The sequence below is a fragment of the Salvelinus sp. IW2-2015 genome, linkage group LG8 (genome assembly GCF_002910315.2).
Source record: "Salvelinus sp. IW2-2015 linkage group LG8, ASM291031v2, whole genome shotgun sequence".
Taxonomy (NCBI): domain Eukaryota; kingdom Metazoa; phylum Chordata; class Actinopteri; order Salmoniformes; family Salmonidae; genus Salvelinus; species Salvelinus sp. IW2-2015.
Genome location: NC_036848.1, coordinates 17,307,871 through 17,328,883, shown reverse-complemented (window position 1 = coordinate 17,328,883; position 21,013 = coordinate 17,307,871). Strand labels below are relative to the sequence as shown.

General features: G+C 40.5%; 2 protein-coding genes across 4 annotated transcripts; one reads left to right on the top strand and one right to left on the bottom strand.

The window, feature by feature from the left end:
- The first annotated feature begins 1,336 nt into the window (after window positions 1-1,336).
- Window positions 1,337-3,943, top strand: LOC111967557 (transcription factor LBX2). The gene is made up of 2 exons (XM_023992662.2): window positions 1,337-2,144; window positions 2,854-3,943. Exons 1-2 carry the CDS (start codon window positions 1,820-1,822, stop codon window positions 3,294-3,296), a joined length of 768 nt encoding a protein of 255 aa, XP_023848430.1. The 5' UTR covers window positions 1,337-1,819; the 3' UTR covers window positions 3,297-3,943.
- A 6,408-nt stretch (window positions 3,944-10,351) lies between these two features.
- LOC111967556 (polycomb group RING finger protein 1) lies at window positions 10,352-15,653 on the bottom strand. Of its 3 annotated transcripts, none has more exons than XM_023992661.2 (9): window positions 15,491-15,653; window positions 14,422-14,524; window positions 13,468-13,620; window positions 13,152-13,223; window positions 12,929-13,034; window positions 11,833-11,878; window positions 11,474-11,560; window positions 11,086-11,166; window positions 10,352-10,536 (listed from the first exon to the last, which is right to left on the bottom strand). In XM_023992661.2, the coding sequence occupies exons 1-9, from the start codon at window positions 15,575-15,577 to the stop codon at window positions 10,486-10,488; spliced, it is 786 nt and encodes a 261-aa protein (XP_023848429.1). In that variant the 5' UTR covers window positions 15,578-15,653; the 3' UTR covers window positions 10,352-10,485. The 3 variants fall into 3 exon arrangements, with proteins under 3 accessions (XP_023848429.1, XP_070300889.1, XP_023848427.1); XM_070444788.1 differs by having other exon boundaries at window positions 11,474-11,557; window positions 14,422-14,527; window positions 15,491-15,651; XM_023992659.2 differs by having other exon boundaries at window positions 14,422-14,527; window positions 15,491-15,650.
- Window positions 15,654-21,013: the final 5,360 nt, after the last annotated feature.

Genomic DNA, 21,013 nt, shown 5'->3' with positions numbered 1-21,013 from the left:
CAATTCCTGTTAAACACATTACTTATTTGTAATTGCAATAGGCTATTATTGAAACCATTAGCATACATCTTCATACTTCAGATGAATAGTATAGGCTATAGGCTGCATAAAACAATTTTCGAAGATTATCGTTAAACCGATTTGAAAAATATTTAACGAACGATTAATGCATGCATATTCTAGGTCTACCATACTTGTTAGTGTAAAATTCTGAAGTCATTCTGCTCAATGGATATACAACACACAACCTACCTGCTCCTCGTTGCTGTCGAACGTACCCCTTTTTCATTCTATGATCTACCCTCTTACATGGTATAGCCCTTGCATCATCAGAATTTATTATTCACATCATTAACGAAGGGGAGAGAATGAGAGCGTGACAACTCTTCTGTGTCGCGTCTCTTTACCTGCGAGCTCAACATATCACAAAGTATTGTCACGCGTCATATTTATCAGCATGCTATTCTATGACATTTTATGGCGCATTATAGTGCAATTCGACACTGTCCTAAAATTCACTATTTCTCTCCTAATCATTCCCAGGTTGTCTCATTAGCTTCCTATACGGCTAGAATAGATAATAGTATAACTACTTAAAAATAATAATAATAATAAATCACCGATAACTGATGGGCAGAAAAAAGGTTAAAGGTTAAGGTTTTTCTTGAAGCCGTTCCTCTCCCAAAAGATCCAAAACGTATAAAGCCTATAACCTCACGACAGGAAGGATAACACGTCTATGCTTTGTGCTTGAAACTTAATGAGCATGCTAACATGGAATGTTCATTATAATGCAGGCTAACTTTTGTACAATGCTAGAAAACAGTTGTTAATAAGACAATGCACTCAAAACATAATAATAACACATTAGTAGCCTAATAATAATGCACATTTGTCACAAAATGGCATATTACTGTATTTGGGTTAGGCCTACCTACTATATTGCTTGATTTTCTGCAGGGGGGATTTCTAAATTAGGCTAGTTGTGCAGTGAGCAGAGTTTAATGTACCCTGGTCAAGCTTGTGGTTACTAGCACTTACATTATACACCTAACCCTCTTGTCTTCGAATCATAAGTGCTTTCAAATCTCGTATAATTTTTCATGATTAAGCTACAAATGGTGGCAATACTGAAACTTTTTTTAATGGTCAATTAGACGTACTGTGTACTGTAATAATAATACCATTATTCACAAGAATGCTTGTGGCATTGTTTAATGAGCATCAACTCCCTTCCCAGAGAAATACACGGGGAACATGTTGCCTGTGGGAAGGGGGGCGGCAGATGCATAAACATTTCAAGCCATCACCCTCTCCTCAAACATCCCCAACACTGAGGCGACACTCCTCCTATTCCCGCGTCCAATTAGTTATTTTGGTCTGGCCCTTTAAGACGCAGCAGCGGGTCAGCAAGTAGTGTAGTGTTTCTCTAATTGAACTTCGCCCAATCAACAATAACTCGTTAGCAGTTGCTTGCTTTTTCTTGTTCCTTGAGACAGCTTATTCCTCGCAGGAATCGCCCCCCAGCCACTACCCGTTAAACTTTCTAAAGATCTTCATGGAACTTCGCAGAGGTACTGTCTCTCTCTGGAAGGGAATACAATTCGGTTGCCTGTGAAACTGCAGCCTACGCCCGAAGCATGGTTATTTTGGAGGAAACATTTCAGACAAGTGAAGTTGCAAGATTCGACTGAAAGTGATACAAAAAAAAAGTGGGGTGTGAAGAAGACGCGAATCGAAGGAAACACTCGTGGACGTTTAAACTAGCATTTGAATGAAATAATCAGCCTTTGTCAGCAGTAATTCCTTTGGATTGCCGATGACCTCCAGTAAAGACATGAAGGCAGGCTCCGTGTTGCAGTCCAGCAGCGAGGAGAGGAGACGGGGTCCTTTGGACCAGCTTCCACCCCCGGCCAACTCCAACAAGCCACTGACGCCGTTCAGTATTGAGGATATTCTAAACAAACCCTCGGTGAAGAAATCAGTTGCTAATCTCTGTCCACCGAGAGTTATTGAAAAAGTGTCCGGCTCAAACGCAGCAAGGAACGGTATTACCACTCCTTCTTCGCCGTTATGCGCTCTGGAGGAACTAGCCAGCAAAACATTTAAAGGTCTGGAAGTCAGCGTTATACAAGCAGCTGAAGGTAAGGATTTCAATAGACATGACGTTTTAATAATGTACATGTACAGATTCAGTTAGTGATTGTATTAACCAAATATGCATAATCTCCAATAGCTATTGTTGATAGCCTATTGGTTGTGTGAACTGTTGTCAAACTTGTGTTTTTTAAAGGCATTGCAATAGGCTATGTCTCAAGCTATTGCTAAGCCTAAATTCCCCAAACAATCATGCCTGTGCGATGCAATCTATCCGTGGCTATTATTTCAGCATTTGAGTTGATTTGTTAGATACTAAACACCAGTATAAGGAAACCTGCAATTTATTTGGCTGGCAAAGCAGGCCTCTAAACCTACATTCTCTATTGTGCTTCCTGGTGTAACATTAAATTAAGTTGCAACGTTTTATAGGCTGTTTGATTTAGTAGAATTATATTTATTTAGATCCTGATATTGACAGCCATGTTAATCCTAATGATGCATGGGCAATGTAAAACATACATGTCATTCATTTCATATGGCTCTATGGAATGCTGCCCACAAGTTATTACCAAACCATACCCATCACCACAATTGGCCATACACAAAAATAGTTTGCATCTGCTTTGCATCTGTAACCCTATTAAAAAAAAGCCTCAATAACAAAGCTGCTAATCATGGCACACTTGAGGACGTTTGTAGACATGTTGTTCTGATATTGTTTTGGAGAGTGACTGTATTTTGGTTTCCCTAAAGGTCGTGAGCATGTGAACGCCTTTGGACAGAGGCAGACCTCAAAAAAGAGGAGAAAGTCCCGGACAGCTTTCACCAACCATCAGATATATGAACTCGAGAAGCGCTTTTTGTACCAGAAATACCTGTCTCCGGCCGATCGAGACCAGATAGCTCAGCAACTGGGGCTAACCAACGCTCAGGTCATCACCTGGTTTCAGAACAGACGGGCCAAGCTCAAGAGAGACTTGGAAGAGATGAAAGCGGACGTGGAGTCGCTCAAGAAAATACCACCACAAACCCTGCAAAAGCTAGTCACCATGGAAGAAGACATTGACGACCCGCAAGGAAGCATCTCCCCGTCGTCACAAGGACACCGAGCATTTCCACAGTCCCCCTCTTCATCCAGAGATCAAACCACGGACGAATTCTCAGAGGAGGACGAAGAGATTGAGGTGGACGATTGACAGTAGGCCCATGTTTTAAGAAAGGGCATTTTTAACTTTTGCACGGATATTGACGACGGGAGAAGTGAAACTAAAAAAGGAAAGTTTACTTTCTCCTCTTCTCCATTTTAATTTATTAATAGGACTGTAAAGCCTTCTCTGTTTCAATTTCACCAAATTATTTGAGGAATAGCCTACATCTTTATTTTAATTGGATATGAAAAATACTTAGTGTTTTGGTACAGGATCATGACTGCAAAATGTGTATGTACATTTAACGCTGGGGGTGGGGGGCAATTATTTAACTTTTCATCCACATTCAGCTGCTAAAGGACATCAACCAAAAACTCGAATGTGCCCAAGGTTAGGCCCACGTCTTCTACAAAATGCCCATAACTGAAAAAAAATAATTGGGCTAGATTAAAATTGGGGTCTAGGATATGTATCGATCTTGATGTAGGCTATATTTCATTAAAAAAAGACAAATGCCAATAGCAGTCATGTAAAAAGCCATTATCATTATCCAGTTGCAGACATATCGCCAAATTTTTTACATGCATAAGTTAGGCTGTATATAAATTCAATAACTAAACATCATATGCCTAATTTTATTGTACCATTCTATTTAACCAGCATTATGTAAATAAAGGGTATGGTATTTCATGTTATCTGTGTCTCGATGTGGATCGGTTTAACCTACAATTTGTGAGATAATACAATAAGGCAACAGTATCATGAACATTTATCTAGAACGCAATATTGTTTTACTTCTGGTAACATCAAAGTATTGGTTAGGCCTAGTACACCGGATTTGGACCTCTGAATATCCTTCTGTTGACAGAAGGCCTACTCTACTGGTCGTTGGGCGTAAAGTGGCTCAATTAGCGGCAGTTAAACAAGTTCTTCATTTTTACTCCCTTAGCAGTTGTCACAAGATGGTAAGGACCCGGGGCTGCGTAAAAAAAAGGTTGCGAGCACTCCACTGCCATATGGTTTCTGAATCGTCTAACACAAACTAGTCAACATGATTGATTAGGTTAACCCGTCTCACCGTACATAAAGTTTTCACTGAGCCGGCAGCAATAATGGGACGCATCTGCGCCTCTGAATAGCAATTTAGAAAAACGTCCATGAATAGCAATTGATTAGCATGGGGGTCCTAATGAATACATCTCAATAGGAGGCAGTGGAAATAGGAGGGTTGTTGTCTTTCTCCCCTGCATCCTTGTTGTTCCAACTGCAGTCTGCTTGAATAACTTTCGGTCCATATGTAACACTTGTAACCAGATGAAGGGGGCTTCTTCAGACAGGGAGAAGACGGAACGCCAGTGCGCACAATTGGTGTAATCGCTTGGAATCATTGGGGTTGAAAAGTCAACTCGATTTTTATAGGTGCATTGTGGAGCGGCTCTGCCAGAACTGGACAGATAGGCCAATAGTTTTTTTTCTCGGCTTGGGTAAAGAAGTGTGACCCACAAYGCGATGTAAGGCATCTGATCCACTGCTTGCCTCAAATGTTTTCTCTTATTTTGAAGGGAAAAGTGTTTTGCAGTCTAAATAAACGATGTTGGATAAGCTTTAATACAAATCCATAAATTATACATACGTGTGTATGTGGCCAATAAAACCAAGTATTCGTTTAGAAAATTATGAATATTATAGAGCATGTTATCACAACATTACCTTAGTCTACCCACGTTAAATTAACGACTTTCATTTGACGTTTTTCATACACAAAAATAGTACCACGAGCGGGCCGCTGGGAATTCTGCAATTTAATATTCTCTCAAACGAAATGGTATAAGGTTATGCAGTGTTTCTTGAGACAAAGTCTGTTACAAATGCTCAGGTGTGAGATTTCATTAATCCTTTTATTTAAATCAAACCTGTGTCTGTATCAAGCTTTTCAATAATACTAATATTAAATAACCATAGCAATACTTATTACTAGTATCGATGAACAAGCTATTTTGTGCTCAACTGGTCAAGGGCACTTTACATTGTGCCTCAAATACCTATGTATTAACATAGTTGTTACATTGGTAGGTACAGTAATTACAGTAGAGGTACACTGTTAAAGTACTTAAGCTTACAACTGTTTTACCTGGTTGTGGCATGCAAAATGTCAAGGATTTGCAAATGAACACTAATGGAGAGTGACAAATTAGTGATCTAAAATTGTAATTAAACGGAGATGGTTTAGACACATTTTAGTTGTTTTAGGCTTACAAATCCAATGCAAGTAAGAGAGATTAYCATCCCACGGCCCATGATGACTTTGGCGCCAACACCACTGCGCTTGATGGTTAAAATGTATTCACAGATGCACAATTTATGTAGTCGGCTATGTACTTCTGTTATTGGTTGAGGTGGTGTTTTATGGTAYTTACTTGGAGATTGGTAACACTGTATTTTTACTTAAATTACTTCAAAGAATTCGACACAAGTGGTAACTGTGATACCAAATGGTGCATGTTTTAGTGAATCCAAAAAACAAACATTGTATCATTAGCATATTCACCATAATTTAAGTAAATAACAGGTCATTTCTTTAGCATACTGTACTACTGGATATGAATTTCTTCACATGCAGTCTTAGTTATTACATGAAAAGATGCCCTTTGTTATAATGCATCAGTTGGTTTAAAGCCCAAATATACTGTGCTACTACAAAAGATGACATGGAATATTTGGTGTCAACACAGGGCATGACTGAATGACATTGAGGCTCTCAATGGCACAAATCTCCCTGTATGATTGTTGAGTCATACTATAAAGTCAGGTGGCAAAAGGTAAATTATTCTATATTATTCTGTAGTCAAGCAACACCATAGCTCCACTAATAATGTCCCTCAAAGATTGCCTGTCAACCTAAAAGTAATGAATGAATCAAGTCTGCCACCTAGTGTTGCTTAGTGGGACGTTATCACTTGCAATAGAGCACAACAGCTTGTTGTCCTAAAAACCGGAAAGGAGCTACCTCTGGTTTGTTCAGCCATTCCTATGGGGAAAATGAAATGGGGAAAGAATGGGGTTGGGATAAACGCCAAAAATAAGGTCTGAGGTTAACGCAAGCTTAGGAGATCTTATGTTTTGTTCAATGAGCTATCAGTCAGTTAAACATGGACTTTATGAATTATGAAGCCTTTTGTCTTTTAGCTTGCTTTGAGTACATACATGTTTGAAAATTCAAATTGTCTTTAGATGAAGATTCTCAGAGCAAAACAAGATCTAAGCCTGTGTTTACTACAGACCACATTTTCACGGTTTATCCCCCAAAAAACAATGTCCCCATAGGCTTTGACCAACGAGCCAGGCCGGAGTTAGTGCCTACAAAAAGACACCATTACTATTGCTCTCTATGAAGGAAGAACATCAGGCATAAGTCTCACTGACAATCATTAAAACAAAAAGCTATCTAATAGGAGATGTGGTTATGGCTTTGAGTACAGTGCATTACTGATTTAACTCCGATGGCCTGAGTTAGCACTGATGCCCAATGCTGGCATGGCTATTAGAGATTTTGGCCGTTAACTGTTCCTATCCAAGCAAGACTTATCAGCAAAAATCATAAGGTGGCTAAAACAAATTGCATCAAGAGGTATGTACAGCTAGGCCATCAAAGTACCACACTGCATGAAGTACGGTATAGGTGCTTCCAAGAACACGATTATTTACAAGAATTTAGAGCTCTTCATTGTTAGTTTTACTGAACTCAATTAAACTTACAGTTGAAGTCGGAAGTTTACAAACACTTAGGTTGGAGTCATTAAAACTCGTTTTTCAACCACTTCACACATTTCTTGTTAACAAACTATAGTTTTGGCAAGTCGGTTAGCACATCTACTTTGTGCATGACACGTAATTTTTTCAACAATCGTTTACAGATTATTTCACTTAATCACAATTCCAGTGGGTCAGAAGTTTACATACACTAAGTTCACTGTGCCTTTAAACAGCTTGGAAAATTCCAGAAAATGTAATGGCTTTAGAAGCTTATGATAGGCTAATTGACATAATTTGAGTCAATTGGAGGTGTACCTGTGGATGTATTTCAAGGCCTACCTTCAAACTCAGTGCCTCTTTGCTTGACATCATGGGGAAATCAGAAGAAATCAGCCAAGTCCTCGGAAAAACAATTGTAGACCTCCAAGTCTGGTTCATCCTAGGGAGCAATTTTCAAAGGCCTGAAGGTACCACGTTCATCTGTACAAACAATAGTACGCAAATCAATCCCAGAACAACAGCAAAGGACCTTGTGAAGATGCTGGAGGATACAGGTACAAAAGTATCTATATCCACAGTAAAACAAGTCCTATATCGACATAACCTGAAAGGCACACAGCAAGGAAGAAGACACTGCTCCAAAACCGCCACTAAAAAAAAGCAAGACTACGGTCTGCAACTGCACATGGGGACAAAGATCGTACTTTTTGGAGAAATGTACTCTGGTCTGATGAAACAAAAATAGAACTGTTTGGCCATAATGACCATCGTTATGTTTGGAGAAAAAAGGGGGAGGCATGCAATGCGAAGAACACCATCCCAACCGTGAAGCACGGGGTGGCAGCATCATGTTGTGGGGGTGCTTTGCTGCAGGAGGGACTGGTGCACTTCACAAAATAGATGGCATCATGAGGGAGGAAAATTGTGGATATATTGAAGCAACATCTCAAGACATCAGTCAGGAAGTTAAAGCTTAGTCACAAATGGGTCTTCCAAATGGACAATGACCCCAAGCATACTTCCAAAGTTGTGGCAAAATGGCTTAAGGAGAACAAAGTCAAGGTATTGGAGTGGCCATCACAAAGCCCTGACCTCAATCCTATAGGAGATGTGTGGGCAGAACTGAAAAAGCATGTGCGAGCAAGTTGGCCTACAAACCTGACTCAGTTACACCAGCTCTGTTTGGAGGAATGGGCCAAAATTCACCCAACTTATTGTGGGAAGCTTGAGGAAGGCTACCCGAAACGTTTCACCCAGGTTAAGCAATTTAAAGGCAATGCTACCAAATACTGATTGAGTGTATGTAAACTTCTGACCCACTGGGAATGTGACGAAAGAAATACAAGCTGAAATAAATCCTTCTCTCTACTATTATTCTGACATTTCACATTCTGGAAATAAAGTGGTGATCCTAACTGACCTAAAACAGGGAATTTTTACTAGGATTAAATGTCAGGAATTGTGAAACTGAGTTTAAATGCATTTGGCTAAGATGTATGTAAATTTGAACAGTATTTGTTATCAACTTATACAGTTCATTCGGGAAGTATTCAGAACCCTTGACTTTTTCCACATTTTGTAACGTTAACGGCTTATTCTAAAATTGCTTAAATCMCCCCCCCCCCCCCTCAATCTACACACAATACCACATAATGACAAAGCAAAAACAGGTTTTTAGAAATATTTGCAAATTTAAATAAATCCCMTGAATACTAGTATAAATACATTAGTATTCAGACCCTTTACTCAGCACTTTGAAGCACCTTTGGCAGCAATTACAGCCTCAAGTTTTCCTGGGTATGACGCTACAAGCTTGCAGTCCTGTATTTGCGGAGTTTCTTCCATTCTTCTCTGCAGATCCTCTCAAGCTCTGTCAGGTTGGATGGGGAGCGTCGCTGCACAGCTATTTTCAGGTCTGTAAGTCTGGCTCTGACTAGGCTACTCAWGGACATTCAGAAACTTGTCCCGAAACCACTCCTGCGTTGTCTTGGCTGTGTGCTTAGGGTTGTTGTCCTGTTGGAAGGTGAACCTTCACCCCAGTCTGAGGTCCTGAGCGCTCTGGAGCAAGTTTTCATCAAGGATCCCTCTGTACTTTGCTCTGTTCATCTTTACCTTCACCCTGACTAGTCACTCAGTCCCTGCCGCTGAAAAACATCCCCACAGCATGTTGCTGCCACAACCATGCTTCATCATAGGGATGGTGCCAGGTTTCCTTCAGATGGGACACTTCGACTTCAGGCCAAAGAGTTGGTTTCATCAGACCAGAGAATCTTGTTTGTTATGGTCTGAGAGTCCTTTAGGTACCTTTTGGCAAGCTCCAAGTGGGCTATCATGTGCCTTTTACTGAGGAGTGGCTTCTGTCTGGCCACTCTACCATAAAGGCCTTATTGGTGGAGTGCTACAGAGATGGGAGAACCTTCCAGAAGGACAACTATCTCCACAGAGGAACTCTGCAGCTCTGTCAGAGTGACCATCAGCTTCTTAGTCACCTCCCTGACCAAGGCCCTTCTCAGCCTGGTTCCAAACTTCCAATGAGGAATGATGGAGGCCACTGTGTTCTTGGGGACCTTGAATGCTGCAGAAATGTTTTGGTACCCTTCCCTAGATCTGTGTCTCGACGCAATTCTGTCTTGGAGCTCTACAGACAATTCCTTCGACCTCATGCCTTGGTTTTTGCACTGACATGCACTGTCAACAGTGGGGTCTTATATAGACAGGTGTGTGCCTTTCCAAATCATGCCCAATCAATTGAATTTACCACAGGTGGAGTCCAAGTTGTAGAAACATATCAAGGATGATCAATGGAAACAGGATGCACCGGAACTCAATTGAGTCTCAAAGCAACACGTCTGAATAGTTATGTAAATAAGGTTATTTTGAATACATTTGCAAAAATGTCTAAACCTGTTTTCGCTTTGTCATTATGGGGTTGTGTGTAGATTGATGAGGAAAAAAAAAATATTGAATACATTTTAGGATAATGCTGTAATGCAACAAAATGTGGAAAAAGTCAAGGGCTCTGAATACGTTCCGAATGCACTGTAGATTACAATTTTTGTACAGTTAATTTTCTGGTCTATAAAGCACTATAAAACATGGTGTACATACTTCTGCTCCTCTAATTATTTTCACTACTAAAGCATCAATGCTATTATGTTAGGATTTATCTTACATAACTACCAAGATTAGGAACTTTTCCAAATGAATTGAGATATTACTGCTTGGTTCATTGATGGTTGCATCCATTCTTTCATTCCATGTTTATGTTGGTTTGATGGCTTCCCATAATTGAATACAGCTTCTGTTGTAAGTGCAGTGCAAATATCCAGACATTTTCAGAAAGAACTCTGCACATTTGTCCACTATTTATTTTTGAATACAAAAAGAGGAAAATACGCATATGTACACAAACACTATTAAAATATACTATATATTAAACAAAATATATACAGCTGCTGAGGTCATTAGAAAGGGGGAAAAAATCCTATCTTGTCCTTTTGTCCTTGATCGTGTAGTGAAGGACCAACGGTTGAGCCTGGAATAAAAATACCCAATTAATTACGACTAAATTGATCCCACATAAACATTAAATCAAACTAACACAATTCTGAAGAAACTCCCAAATCAATTATAACCCGATGACAAGATTTGAGGTAAGTAAAAAAAAAAGTTCTCGCATTGCGATAAAGCATATTTGGATTTACTAAGGAAAGTGTAGTGAGAAATGAATCAGTGTCAGCATGACAGTTTAAATATGCACTCTTGTATGTTTGTCATTATTACGTGACATTATTTGTTCTCTTATCCCGCAAACACAAACTACTTGACTGAATAGGGCCTACAGTTTGCAAAGTAACAAAATTACTTCTGGTGCTAGAGAACGTTTGAGTAAAATTGCCATAGATATTGCATCATTTGAAGTCACGACAGAATATTGATACRGAATATTATTTCCTTAAATCTGACACAATCCTGTTCCTACCACAGTAGTTTTTTTCTAAACGACTGTCCAAATGGGAAAAGCCGGTTCAAGTGTAAAGGAATTCAGTATGAAAATTGTTGGCTAAACATGAGAGCACTGTACCTTGCCAAACCAGTGAGAGAGCCACAGCCGTTTCATGGTCATGTGATCTGGAAGGAACTCATTATTGAAAAACATCTGGACCTGTGGAGCAATGGAGACCACACAGAGGACAAAACATAACTGGTCCTGGGTGAACTGTACAATGGCACTCAATTCTCTGAAACAAAATGTGCTAAACTTGTGTATAATATTCAAAGCACTCAGATAATCTGTTGTTGCAATTTTGTTCAGTTCTCTAACAGGCTAAACATTTTTTTATTTTTTTTATTTTTTATCATAGGATGTGGTTCCTGTGTTTGAGTGTTTACAAAAAGTGCACACTGCACATAGGGCTGAAATGGCCCTCTTAAATGTGCTTAAATGTAGTCTTGCTAGAGGGTAGACTGACCTGGTGCTTCTCCACATTCAGTCGATGACACAGCACTTTACGCAGGTGTCTCACCTCGGCTCGGACCGAGCAGCGCACAAACTTCTGCTGCAGAGAAACATTTCCACAACATTACTACAACTCTGATTCCGCTCTTCAACACACGTATGAATCCAAATTATTACGTAAATAAACAGAAATACCAAAACATTTGTGGTCAATTCTAGTAAGGACTGACAGACGCACTCAAATTAACCATAAATGCATCAGCAATTGACACTTAACAGAAGACCTYTTTGTTTTTCATCTCAATCCAAACAGAACACTACACGTTAAACCAACAGAGACCTCTGGTGGTAGGGAACAGGTCCATTACCCACCTGAAGAGTCAGTTTGGTCTTGTCTTTTTTTCCAGACAGAGATAAACTGCAGGGACGAGAGAATACATGATTAAGCATGACACACAGGGATTTTAAGGGGCATTTTGTAATAGAAACCCATCTGAATGAAACCAATGTGTAGGCTAAGGATTTTTTTTTTTTTTTAGGAGTGCCCACTGCCGATATGGAAGTGACAATGATTATTGAGCTATGCAAGGAGGAAGAATAATAGTCTACAAAGTGAACGTTGGATCCTTGCGCAATGTCTCCCTCCGTCTCTGTTGCTCGTCATTTTTTGTTAAACCTGTGCTACAGTTGGCCCGCTAATACAAGACTAGTAAAGGCCCAGAGAACTACTTTTGTGAGTTTTTTTCAGGGGGTGCTTCTGCACCCAAAATCCCACGGCTATGCATGTCAATATGCTCTGTTTAAGTGTCACTTCATTTTCCCACTTGTTTGTGCCTCCATCCTTGGTACAGTAGCCAACCAGCTAGCTTGATTTGCACTAGTTTAACATTTAGCTGGCTACTTGACCAGACATTAGATTAGAGGAAGCAAGATTACTTTATCTAAATACTCCTCCTTGGTGGACTGTACATTTCTGTAAATTATTTTAATTTTATTAGGGAGATAAATCTAGAAAAATGTCATAAAATATATGAAAACTTCTCCCCCTGTCATGGACTCACTGGAGTGGTAARGTCTGCAGGCCAGTACCAGTTCATGCAATGTTGCATGTGTGAGCAAGAGTGAGACACAGACCGGCAGAGGAGAAAGGCAGAGTAAAGAGATGCAATTGAAAGACAACCTGAACCAATTTTCATGCAGAGCCAATGTGATTTTTAGAGGATATTTATTTTTCATTAGGATATATTCTGGGTTGACAATGTTTTTAATTGTTGGCTTTTATGTATTTAAAAAAATTGACAAAATATGTAAATTGACAGCTAGAGGAAACACTGATTGGGGATATAGAACCAAAAGACTGAACTTCGACACTTAAGTCTAACAGTGATAATCCACCACTTGAAATATAATTTGTTTACAGTCCAGTGGTCTGCGAATAGTTTTGTCAAGGCATGACACGAAAGCTTACCTTTGCCTCTCTAGACAAAGCGAGACCTGCTCGTCGTATCTGTAAAAGTGGGCCTTGGAATGGTCAAAGGTGGTGAAAGGTAATCCTGTAGCATCTGGTATGGAGTCTAGGGGTGACACACACAGATACCATTTCAAACGAATAACATATCATGACATTGGGGGAAAAGCTGTACATTCACAAAACGTGAAATTAGGTCATTTTTTTCCCTGTAAAGGCTTACCTTCTCCAGAGGGTTGGACAACTCTCTCAAGCCCACGCGACTGATAGAATTCTTTTATTCGCTTGTCCTCACCTGTTTACAAAGAACAGAAAATAAAGGACCCTAGAATAAGGACTTTCACATACAAAATAAACCCACGCTAAATGGCTAACAATGCAATGCTGCTTCCTYCTGAAGTTTAACTAATGCTGAGTTGAGAGCTATTTTCTCTCCAAAGTACACAGGATAAATAGCGACGGTTCTTTATTCGACTTGTGTAACAACAAAACCAATACTAGAGTACTATGTAAATGAGAACAAGTATTAGCCTACTTACTTTCTTGAAGTCCTGGAACCAGTTTGTAGACAATGTCTTGCATCACTCTATCCAATTTCAGGTTCAATAAAGGCTGTGTTTCGTGGATCTTTATGTTGCACATTGGACAATACTTGCTGGTTTGGAGGTATTTCACAATACAACTTTTACAGACTGAAATAGAAGCAGAAGAGACATTAGCCATTCATGTTATTTAATAATAACGTTAAAATGTACTATACAACTGTATGCATTCACAGGCAATAAGTAGGCTAGGACCAATGATTTATATATACACTAGATGACTGACATTGGGCGCTGTTATGAAGCCACTGCACCTCCATCTGGCACTCCCTCACCATTGTAAAAACTATTTTGGATTCTATAGAAATGCATTTGTTAATGTTTACATCAATTTTTGCCACATATATTCTATTACAGACACCTTAATCCATACTTACGTGAGCCATCCTTAAAGTATAATTTTTGTAAAGTTCTAATGTTACTGTCCCCACTACAACAACAACTACTTAAAGGGATAGTTCGGGTTTGGATACCATTTGTATGTCTCAGGGTCCAGTATGAAGGAAGTTAGAAGTAGTTGCGGTAACGGCTGGAAGTCTATGGGTATCTTTAGCGCAATGGCTGAGGCTAGTTAGCATTGGCTTGCGAAAATACCTCCAACTTCCTTCATACTGGACACAGAGACATCAAAATGGTATCCACAAGTTCATTGGACTCTGGGGAAGTAAATAACATCCAGACGTATCCCTTTAAATACATGTAATTTTGTCCTTGAAACAATTAAATGTAAATACTGTAGAATTCCATTCATTCCTATGCAGGACAACTTCTTCTGGAGAGTGCCAATAAGGCATCAGCAATCCAGGGTTTATACACATGTCTATAACAGTTTGCCCATTTCTCAGAGGGCAAGAAGCCAAAACATTGAAAACACAGGCTGGGCCCACTTACATGTATGCAGACACTCTGTAATAGTTGTGGCATCGATGAAGTACCCAGCACAGAGATAGCACACTATGTGCTCGTTCAGGTCTTTGATCTTCAACTTGACTTCCTCCTTCAACAATAATAAATTGCTATTGAAATCTCGAGTAGAAAGTATACCTGCATTTTCTAGAATTTATTCCTGAGCAGCAACAATGTAGACCATTAATGTCAAAAACAAGCTAGAATGTTTACATTCTAGAGTAGACAGAGTGATGAGTTCATTCGAATAACAATATGATGATTGCTCTTATCCACTAGGTTGATATTTCTAACTTTGGGGATTTGTTTGTTTTGTTTACATTTACATTTAAGTCATTTAGCAGACGCTCTTATCCAGAGCGACTGTTTCGCACTGTTAGTTCTTACTGAACTGTTGGAGCTAGAAACATAATCATTTCGCTGGACCTGCGATAACATCTGCAAAAAATGTGTAGTATGTAACCAATACACACACATAAGCAGGTTGGCGTGTCAGGTGGCTGCAACATTGTAGCAGAGTATCTATTATGCTAACACAATGTCAATAATAACAGTGTAGAATCTATACATCTTTATTTGTAAGTTATCGCTAGCAACCCAGTACGCTACACATGGAATTGCAAATAAAGGACACAGGTAAGACAAATATTAGTCACTTTTACAAGCCATGTTCGATAAGTCCGTCACCAGAAGCTAGCTAGCCTAGCAAACACAATTAGCTAGCTACCTATAAACTAATTTCCATTCATCCAAAACGCAAATGCGTCTTTTAACTAATAATGTAGACCGTTACAGATGTAAAACCGGTGAGTTAACGGTACACATTTGCACGAAGGACCTTGCAGTAGCTGCCCAGAAAACACGGGTAGACTCTTCCACACACGCCTGCGCACACGTAGGCAGCTCTCTCTCCATCACTTTGGTGACAGGAGGAAGTGCTCGCATTGCTGCTTTTCCTCGTCGTAGTTATGTAGCTAGATTCAGCTCTAATTAACTTAAACAATTCTTACTGGTCTTGTCGCGTCTATAGAGTCCGAAACTAATTGGTACCTACCTCATTTCGTAAAGGGTCGAGCTTATATACGGACTGGAGTTGATTTCTTAGCCGCATAGCTATCGCCATYGGCCCTTGCTCCGCCATCTTTAAAAATGCTGCTTATTTCCGGGTGGAAGAGCATCAAAGATGGTGGATTAATGAAGATGTCCCACTCAGGCCGTTTACCACTGGGCGGCTTCCATTATGCTGAGCTGCAGAGCACCGGTCTATGGCCCGTGACGTGAACGGGCAAAAGCGGCGAGGAAGGAGCGTCCTTCTAAAATCGAACAGTAATCTGCTCCTCTCGGACATATTGTCAACCAGGCAGCATGGTGGATAGTCCAGAAACAACATACATATCTTTTCATTGGAAATGCAAATAAAGCGTTTTTTGCTTGGGAAAACACAGAATCCTACTCATTACACAAGTGCTTAATTACGTCCATGGACAGACTGGAACAAAAATTCAGCCCTGGCATTAACATAGACAGTACACTATAGTACAGTGTTCCTCAACTTTTACTCTAACTATGATTGGCAAAACATGATTTTTAACAGCTCTTTTTAACCAGCTCATGTTTAAGACAAATACAGCATGTAAAAACTGTCTGTTTCCTTCCTGTTTTGCTGTCTATCTCTGCTGTCACTCTGTCTCTGCTTCTCCTTGTTCTCCTTTGTTGTCACTGTCACTCTGTCTGTGAGCGAAACCTCTAACTCCACCAATGCCCAGTCAGACTAACTCATGGATACCATTTTTATGTCTCTGCGTGTAGTTTGGAGATTGGTGAAGTCTGCATATTGTTAGCTTAGGACAATTACTGGAAGTCTCCCGGGAACAGTAGCCAGCTCATCTCAAAGCAGAGAAATAGACATTCTAACTAACCCAAGGATGTCAAACTCCTTCCATGGACTAGGCGCTAGTGTCTGCTGGTTTTTGATTTGTCCTTTCAATTAAGACTAAGACAACCTTGTGAGGGGGGTTCCTTACTAATCAGTGACCTTAATTCATCAATCAAGTATAGACGGGTTGGTTGTTTAGCAACAAAACCGACATGTGTGCCACAGGAGATTGGTGGCACTTTAATTGGGGTGGATGACCTCGTGGTAATGGCTGGAGCGGAATTTGTGGAATGGGATCAAATACATCCAACACATGATTTCCATGTGTTTGATTGCCATTCCATTTGCGCCGTTCCAGACATTATTATGAGCTGTCCGCCCCTCAGCAGCCTCCACTGGTGTGCGCAACTATGGGGCAAAACAGAMAGGGTTGGCTTCGATTGTTGACAACATGTAAACTATATTTAGTCTCCAATGGTTATTCAAAAGCATAAATACATTTGCACAATGAGCACTTATGGTCTCTCAAATACATCGTTATAGTTGTTGGTTAGCTAGCTAGATACCTTTATCCATATTAGCATAGACGTGAGATCAGTCAAAACACCTCAAAACAAGACATGGTATCAAAAACAAGATAAAACTAGCTGAAACGAGCCACCAACGATTCCCCACATGGCAGCCTCTTGTCATTGTTGCTAGCTATCTGGCCATCCAGAACATAGAGCTGGAAAGAGGCCTCATCATTGTATCCGTGCCGTTATGGCATCTGTTACAGCATGGGAAGCGCCATTGAGGCCATCTCCATTTTAAAGTATTCAATTTTCTTCTTCACAATTGGCTGATCCCTCCTGATGACCCAGTTGGACATGGTTCCAACAGGGTCACCAGGAAGGATCAGCCAATGAAGTTGGAATCTCTGTGATCCTGAATCACAACAGCACACGGACGTCACGCCCCCATTGAAGCATGCGCATCGTTTTCGTGAAGTTGTCAGCTAACCAGTCTATAAGGGAGGAGCGAAAACCTGCAGTCACTCGGCCCTCCATGGAATGAGTTTGTCTGACTCTAGGTAAGTAGAGAAACAACCAAAATCTTGAAATCTCGCAGTATCCCTTTAAAAAACTTATTTGGGATTGGTGTCCCTTTCACGGGACGGATGAGCTAATGTAGGCTAATGCGATTAGCATGAGGTTGTAAGTAACAAGAACATTTCCCAGGACATAGACATATCAGATATTGGCAGAAAGCTTAAATTCTTGTTAATCRAACTGCACTGTCTAATTTACAGTAGCTATTACAGTGAAAGAATACCATGCTATTGTTTGAGGAGAGTGCACAATTTTGAACATGAAAAGTTATTACTAAACAAATTAGGCACATTTGGGCAGTCTTGATACAAAATGTTGAACGGAAATGCAATGGTTCATTGGATCAGTCTAAAACGTTGCACATACACTGCTGCCATCTAGTGGCCAAAATCTAAATTGCACCTGGGCTGGAATAATACATTATGGCCTTTTGTGGTACAAAGAAATACAAAGGAATGGTTGTTATTTTTCTTTGTATTATCTTTTACCAGATCTATTGTGTTATATTCTCCTACATTCCATTCACATTTCCACCAACTTCAAAGTGTTTCCTTTCAAATGGTACCAAGAATATGCATATCCTTGGGCACCAATGCATTTGCTGGGTATGGTCTGCTTAGTTCATTGACTGTATATGAACGTCTCTGAGAGCATGCAGGAAGCCCATTCTTTGTGGCTGAATCTCAATAATCTTTTCTCTTGTCCTGCCCTCCCGTCCATCACTCACTTCCTTATTTTTTTCTTACTCGCTTCCTACTAAAAATGTATAATAAAATGTACATGACATATTTGCCTTGTGTCTTTGTTAATAAAGGCGCCCTCCAGAGGAAGTTGCCACCACTATTTCAACGTGATTCCTATATACACCTTCCTAATATTGAGTTCCCTCCCCCCCTTTTGTCCTCAAAACAGTCTCAATTCGTCCGGGTATGAACTCTACAAGGTGTCAAATGTGTTCCACATGGCTGGTGGCCCATATTGACTCCAGTGCTTCCCACAGTTGTGTCAAGTTGGCTGGATGTCCTTTGGGTAGTGGACCATTGTTGGTACTGTTGAGTGTGAAAAACCCAACAACGTTGCAGTTCTTGACACACTCAAACCGGTGCGCCTAGCATCTACTACCATAACCCGTTCAAAGGCACTTAAATCTTTGGTCTTGCCCATTCACCCTCTGAATGGTACACATATACAATCCATGTCTCAATTGTCTCATGGCTTAAAAATCCTTCTTTAATCTGTCTCCTACCCTTCATCTACACTGATTGAAGTGGATTTAACAAGTGACATCAATAAGGGTATATAGCGTTCACCTGGATTCACCTGGTCAGTCTATGTCTTGGAAAGTGCAAATGTTCCTGACGTTCATGTTTAAACTTTCAATGGATCAAATAAGCCTCACCTATCAAAATAGCAATTCACTTCTATCCTGACCAAATTCATCACTGCCCCCCATACAAAAACTCCTAACTTGGCCTGATTAACRCTACGAGCGTTGCTGACTCCTGACAGATCTTACAACGCCTGGATAGGTATTTTGATTCAGAGGGGATGGGTGAGATGCCGAAGACACATTTCAGTTGAGTGCATTCAGTTGTGCAACTGACTAGGTATCCCCCTTTCCTTTCCTTAAAGTATCAGCTAACCACATCATATGTTATAGCAATTTGTCAGTCGACAACGACGACACAGTCAATGATGTGGCATGCAACCATTGGTTGTTGCATCGATTCATTTTAGCTGTGGAACACGCCCCAAGTCTGCATGATCTGCATGGACAGATTTTGGGCGGAGTCGACCCTCTCGCTTTGCCTCTTCTTCTCTGGCTCAGCTCAGTCATGACTCGCGGGCCATACTGAGTTTGAAGTGGAGGGAGTACAGGGCGTAGTATGTCTCTCGAGGAGGCTAAAAATAGATTTTGGAAAAGTGTCATATTTTCAGAAGGAGTCGGAATTGGTTAAGGGAGTAGGATTGGAAGGAAAGAGAGAGGAGGTTGAAAAGACTGASGGTGGCAGATAATAGGTTTGAATCTGTTGAAGCTAGCAATAACAAGGGAGAGGGTATGTCGAGGAAGACTGATGTCAAGTTCTAAAAGAGTGAGCTGGATGCCAGTTTGAGTTCTGGAGGTGAAATGGAAGGGTTAGAAGGAAAGGGGTAGTGTTGTGAGGAGCTCGGGTCCCGAGCCTTGCATTGATGGGCATGGTTATGATAAAGATATGTTTTGTGCAGTGGGATTGAGATTTTTTAATAGGGTGGAAGCAGACGCTTTGGCTGATCCATGGGTGGTTTCAGGTTGGGTGGTGCTGTTGAGTCGGTGAAGGTAACCTGAAGTGGACTTGTGATGTGCGTTTGTGTTTCTTCAGATCAGAAGAAGCAGGTGTGACGCAACTTGGGGAAAGACCTGTAGCTTCCTTTGGCTTAGGTACAGGGCACCATTGAAAAGAGGGATTTCTGTGGTAGYGGTAAGTGTGGAGGTGGAGCAATTTAGTTACAAGATTCCTGGTGTTTGTGATGCCTGCCGTTTGGTGCGATGCAGATCCGGTGTGGAGCGTGGTGAAACAGAGGTGACACAGTCTGTTCTTTTGAGCTTTGATTCAGAGTCTTTACCTGACAAAGTAATGTTAGGAATTACGAGTTATGCTGTTAGAGCTTTTGTGCCGAATACACTGCAGTGTTCTAGGTGTCACGTTTATGGGCATGCCATGCCGGTGGGTGGTAACAATGCCATGCCGGTGGGTGGTAGCATTCAAATAAAACCCTGTGAAGTCTTAAAAGTATTTGCGCGTCATCTCATAGGAAAAGACACTGATTGGCTTTGCCATCTATAGTGGTGATGACAGAAGTCCGACTGACAACTTTACCAGGACAAAGACTTGCCGATGTCAAGCTCTTTCCAAAAGCCTCAATTCTGATGAAGCATGCTAAATTACACCTTGTTTGCTTAGCTAGCTAGCTACATGCCAAATGGATAACTACCCTTACGTATATGAAAATACATGATCAATTGATGTTTACTGATCATAAACAACATGCAGTTACTTGCTGTATAACTCTGATGATAGAGATACATGTTGAATAATCAGAAATGTGTAGTTCTGACTATGCTTTTCAAGAGGTGATGATATTGAAAATGGCACGCAGTTGTCAATGGTTTTAGAGGCGCCAAGTCGAACGCTCTGCGCCATATTGTGTTTTATTGATAGGGAGAAATCCAAACCAGTCTAATTGGAATTACTTTTATAGAGGTGGAACCCCAAAATATATGTGTGAAGTGGTAAAAACAAATGTATCTTATTGTGCTACACATTTATAGATAAAAGGATAAGTAGTGTATTGTTTATAAATGTGTGCATGCTTTTCTCCTATTCCACGATAGTGTTATGGGTGGTAGTTTAGTCTTATCATACAGTTAGTCAACACACTCTACCAGGATACACTTCCTCATTCCATCCCTCAGGTGGCAGCAACGACCATGTCCAAGTGCTGTGATGCCAGGAAGCCTTGATTAGCACATCAGGTGCAGCCAATTAAGGTGATAGTTAGTGAGTGTCCCAGCTGGAAAAGCTGTCAGGCCCAATTGAGAATCTCCCTGTGAATTCAGTACCACAGTATG

Excerpts from the sequence above, each read along its gene's own strand:
- LOC111967557 (XM_023992662.2), top strand. The coding sequence starts at position 1,820 with ATGACCTCCAGTAAAGACATGAAGGCAGGCTCCGTGTTGCAGTCCAGC. Across the intron at positions 2,145-2,853 it reads CGTTATACAAGCAGCTGAAG|GTCGTGAGCATGTGAACGCC; the intron begins GTAAGGATTTCA and ends GTTTCCCTAAAG.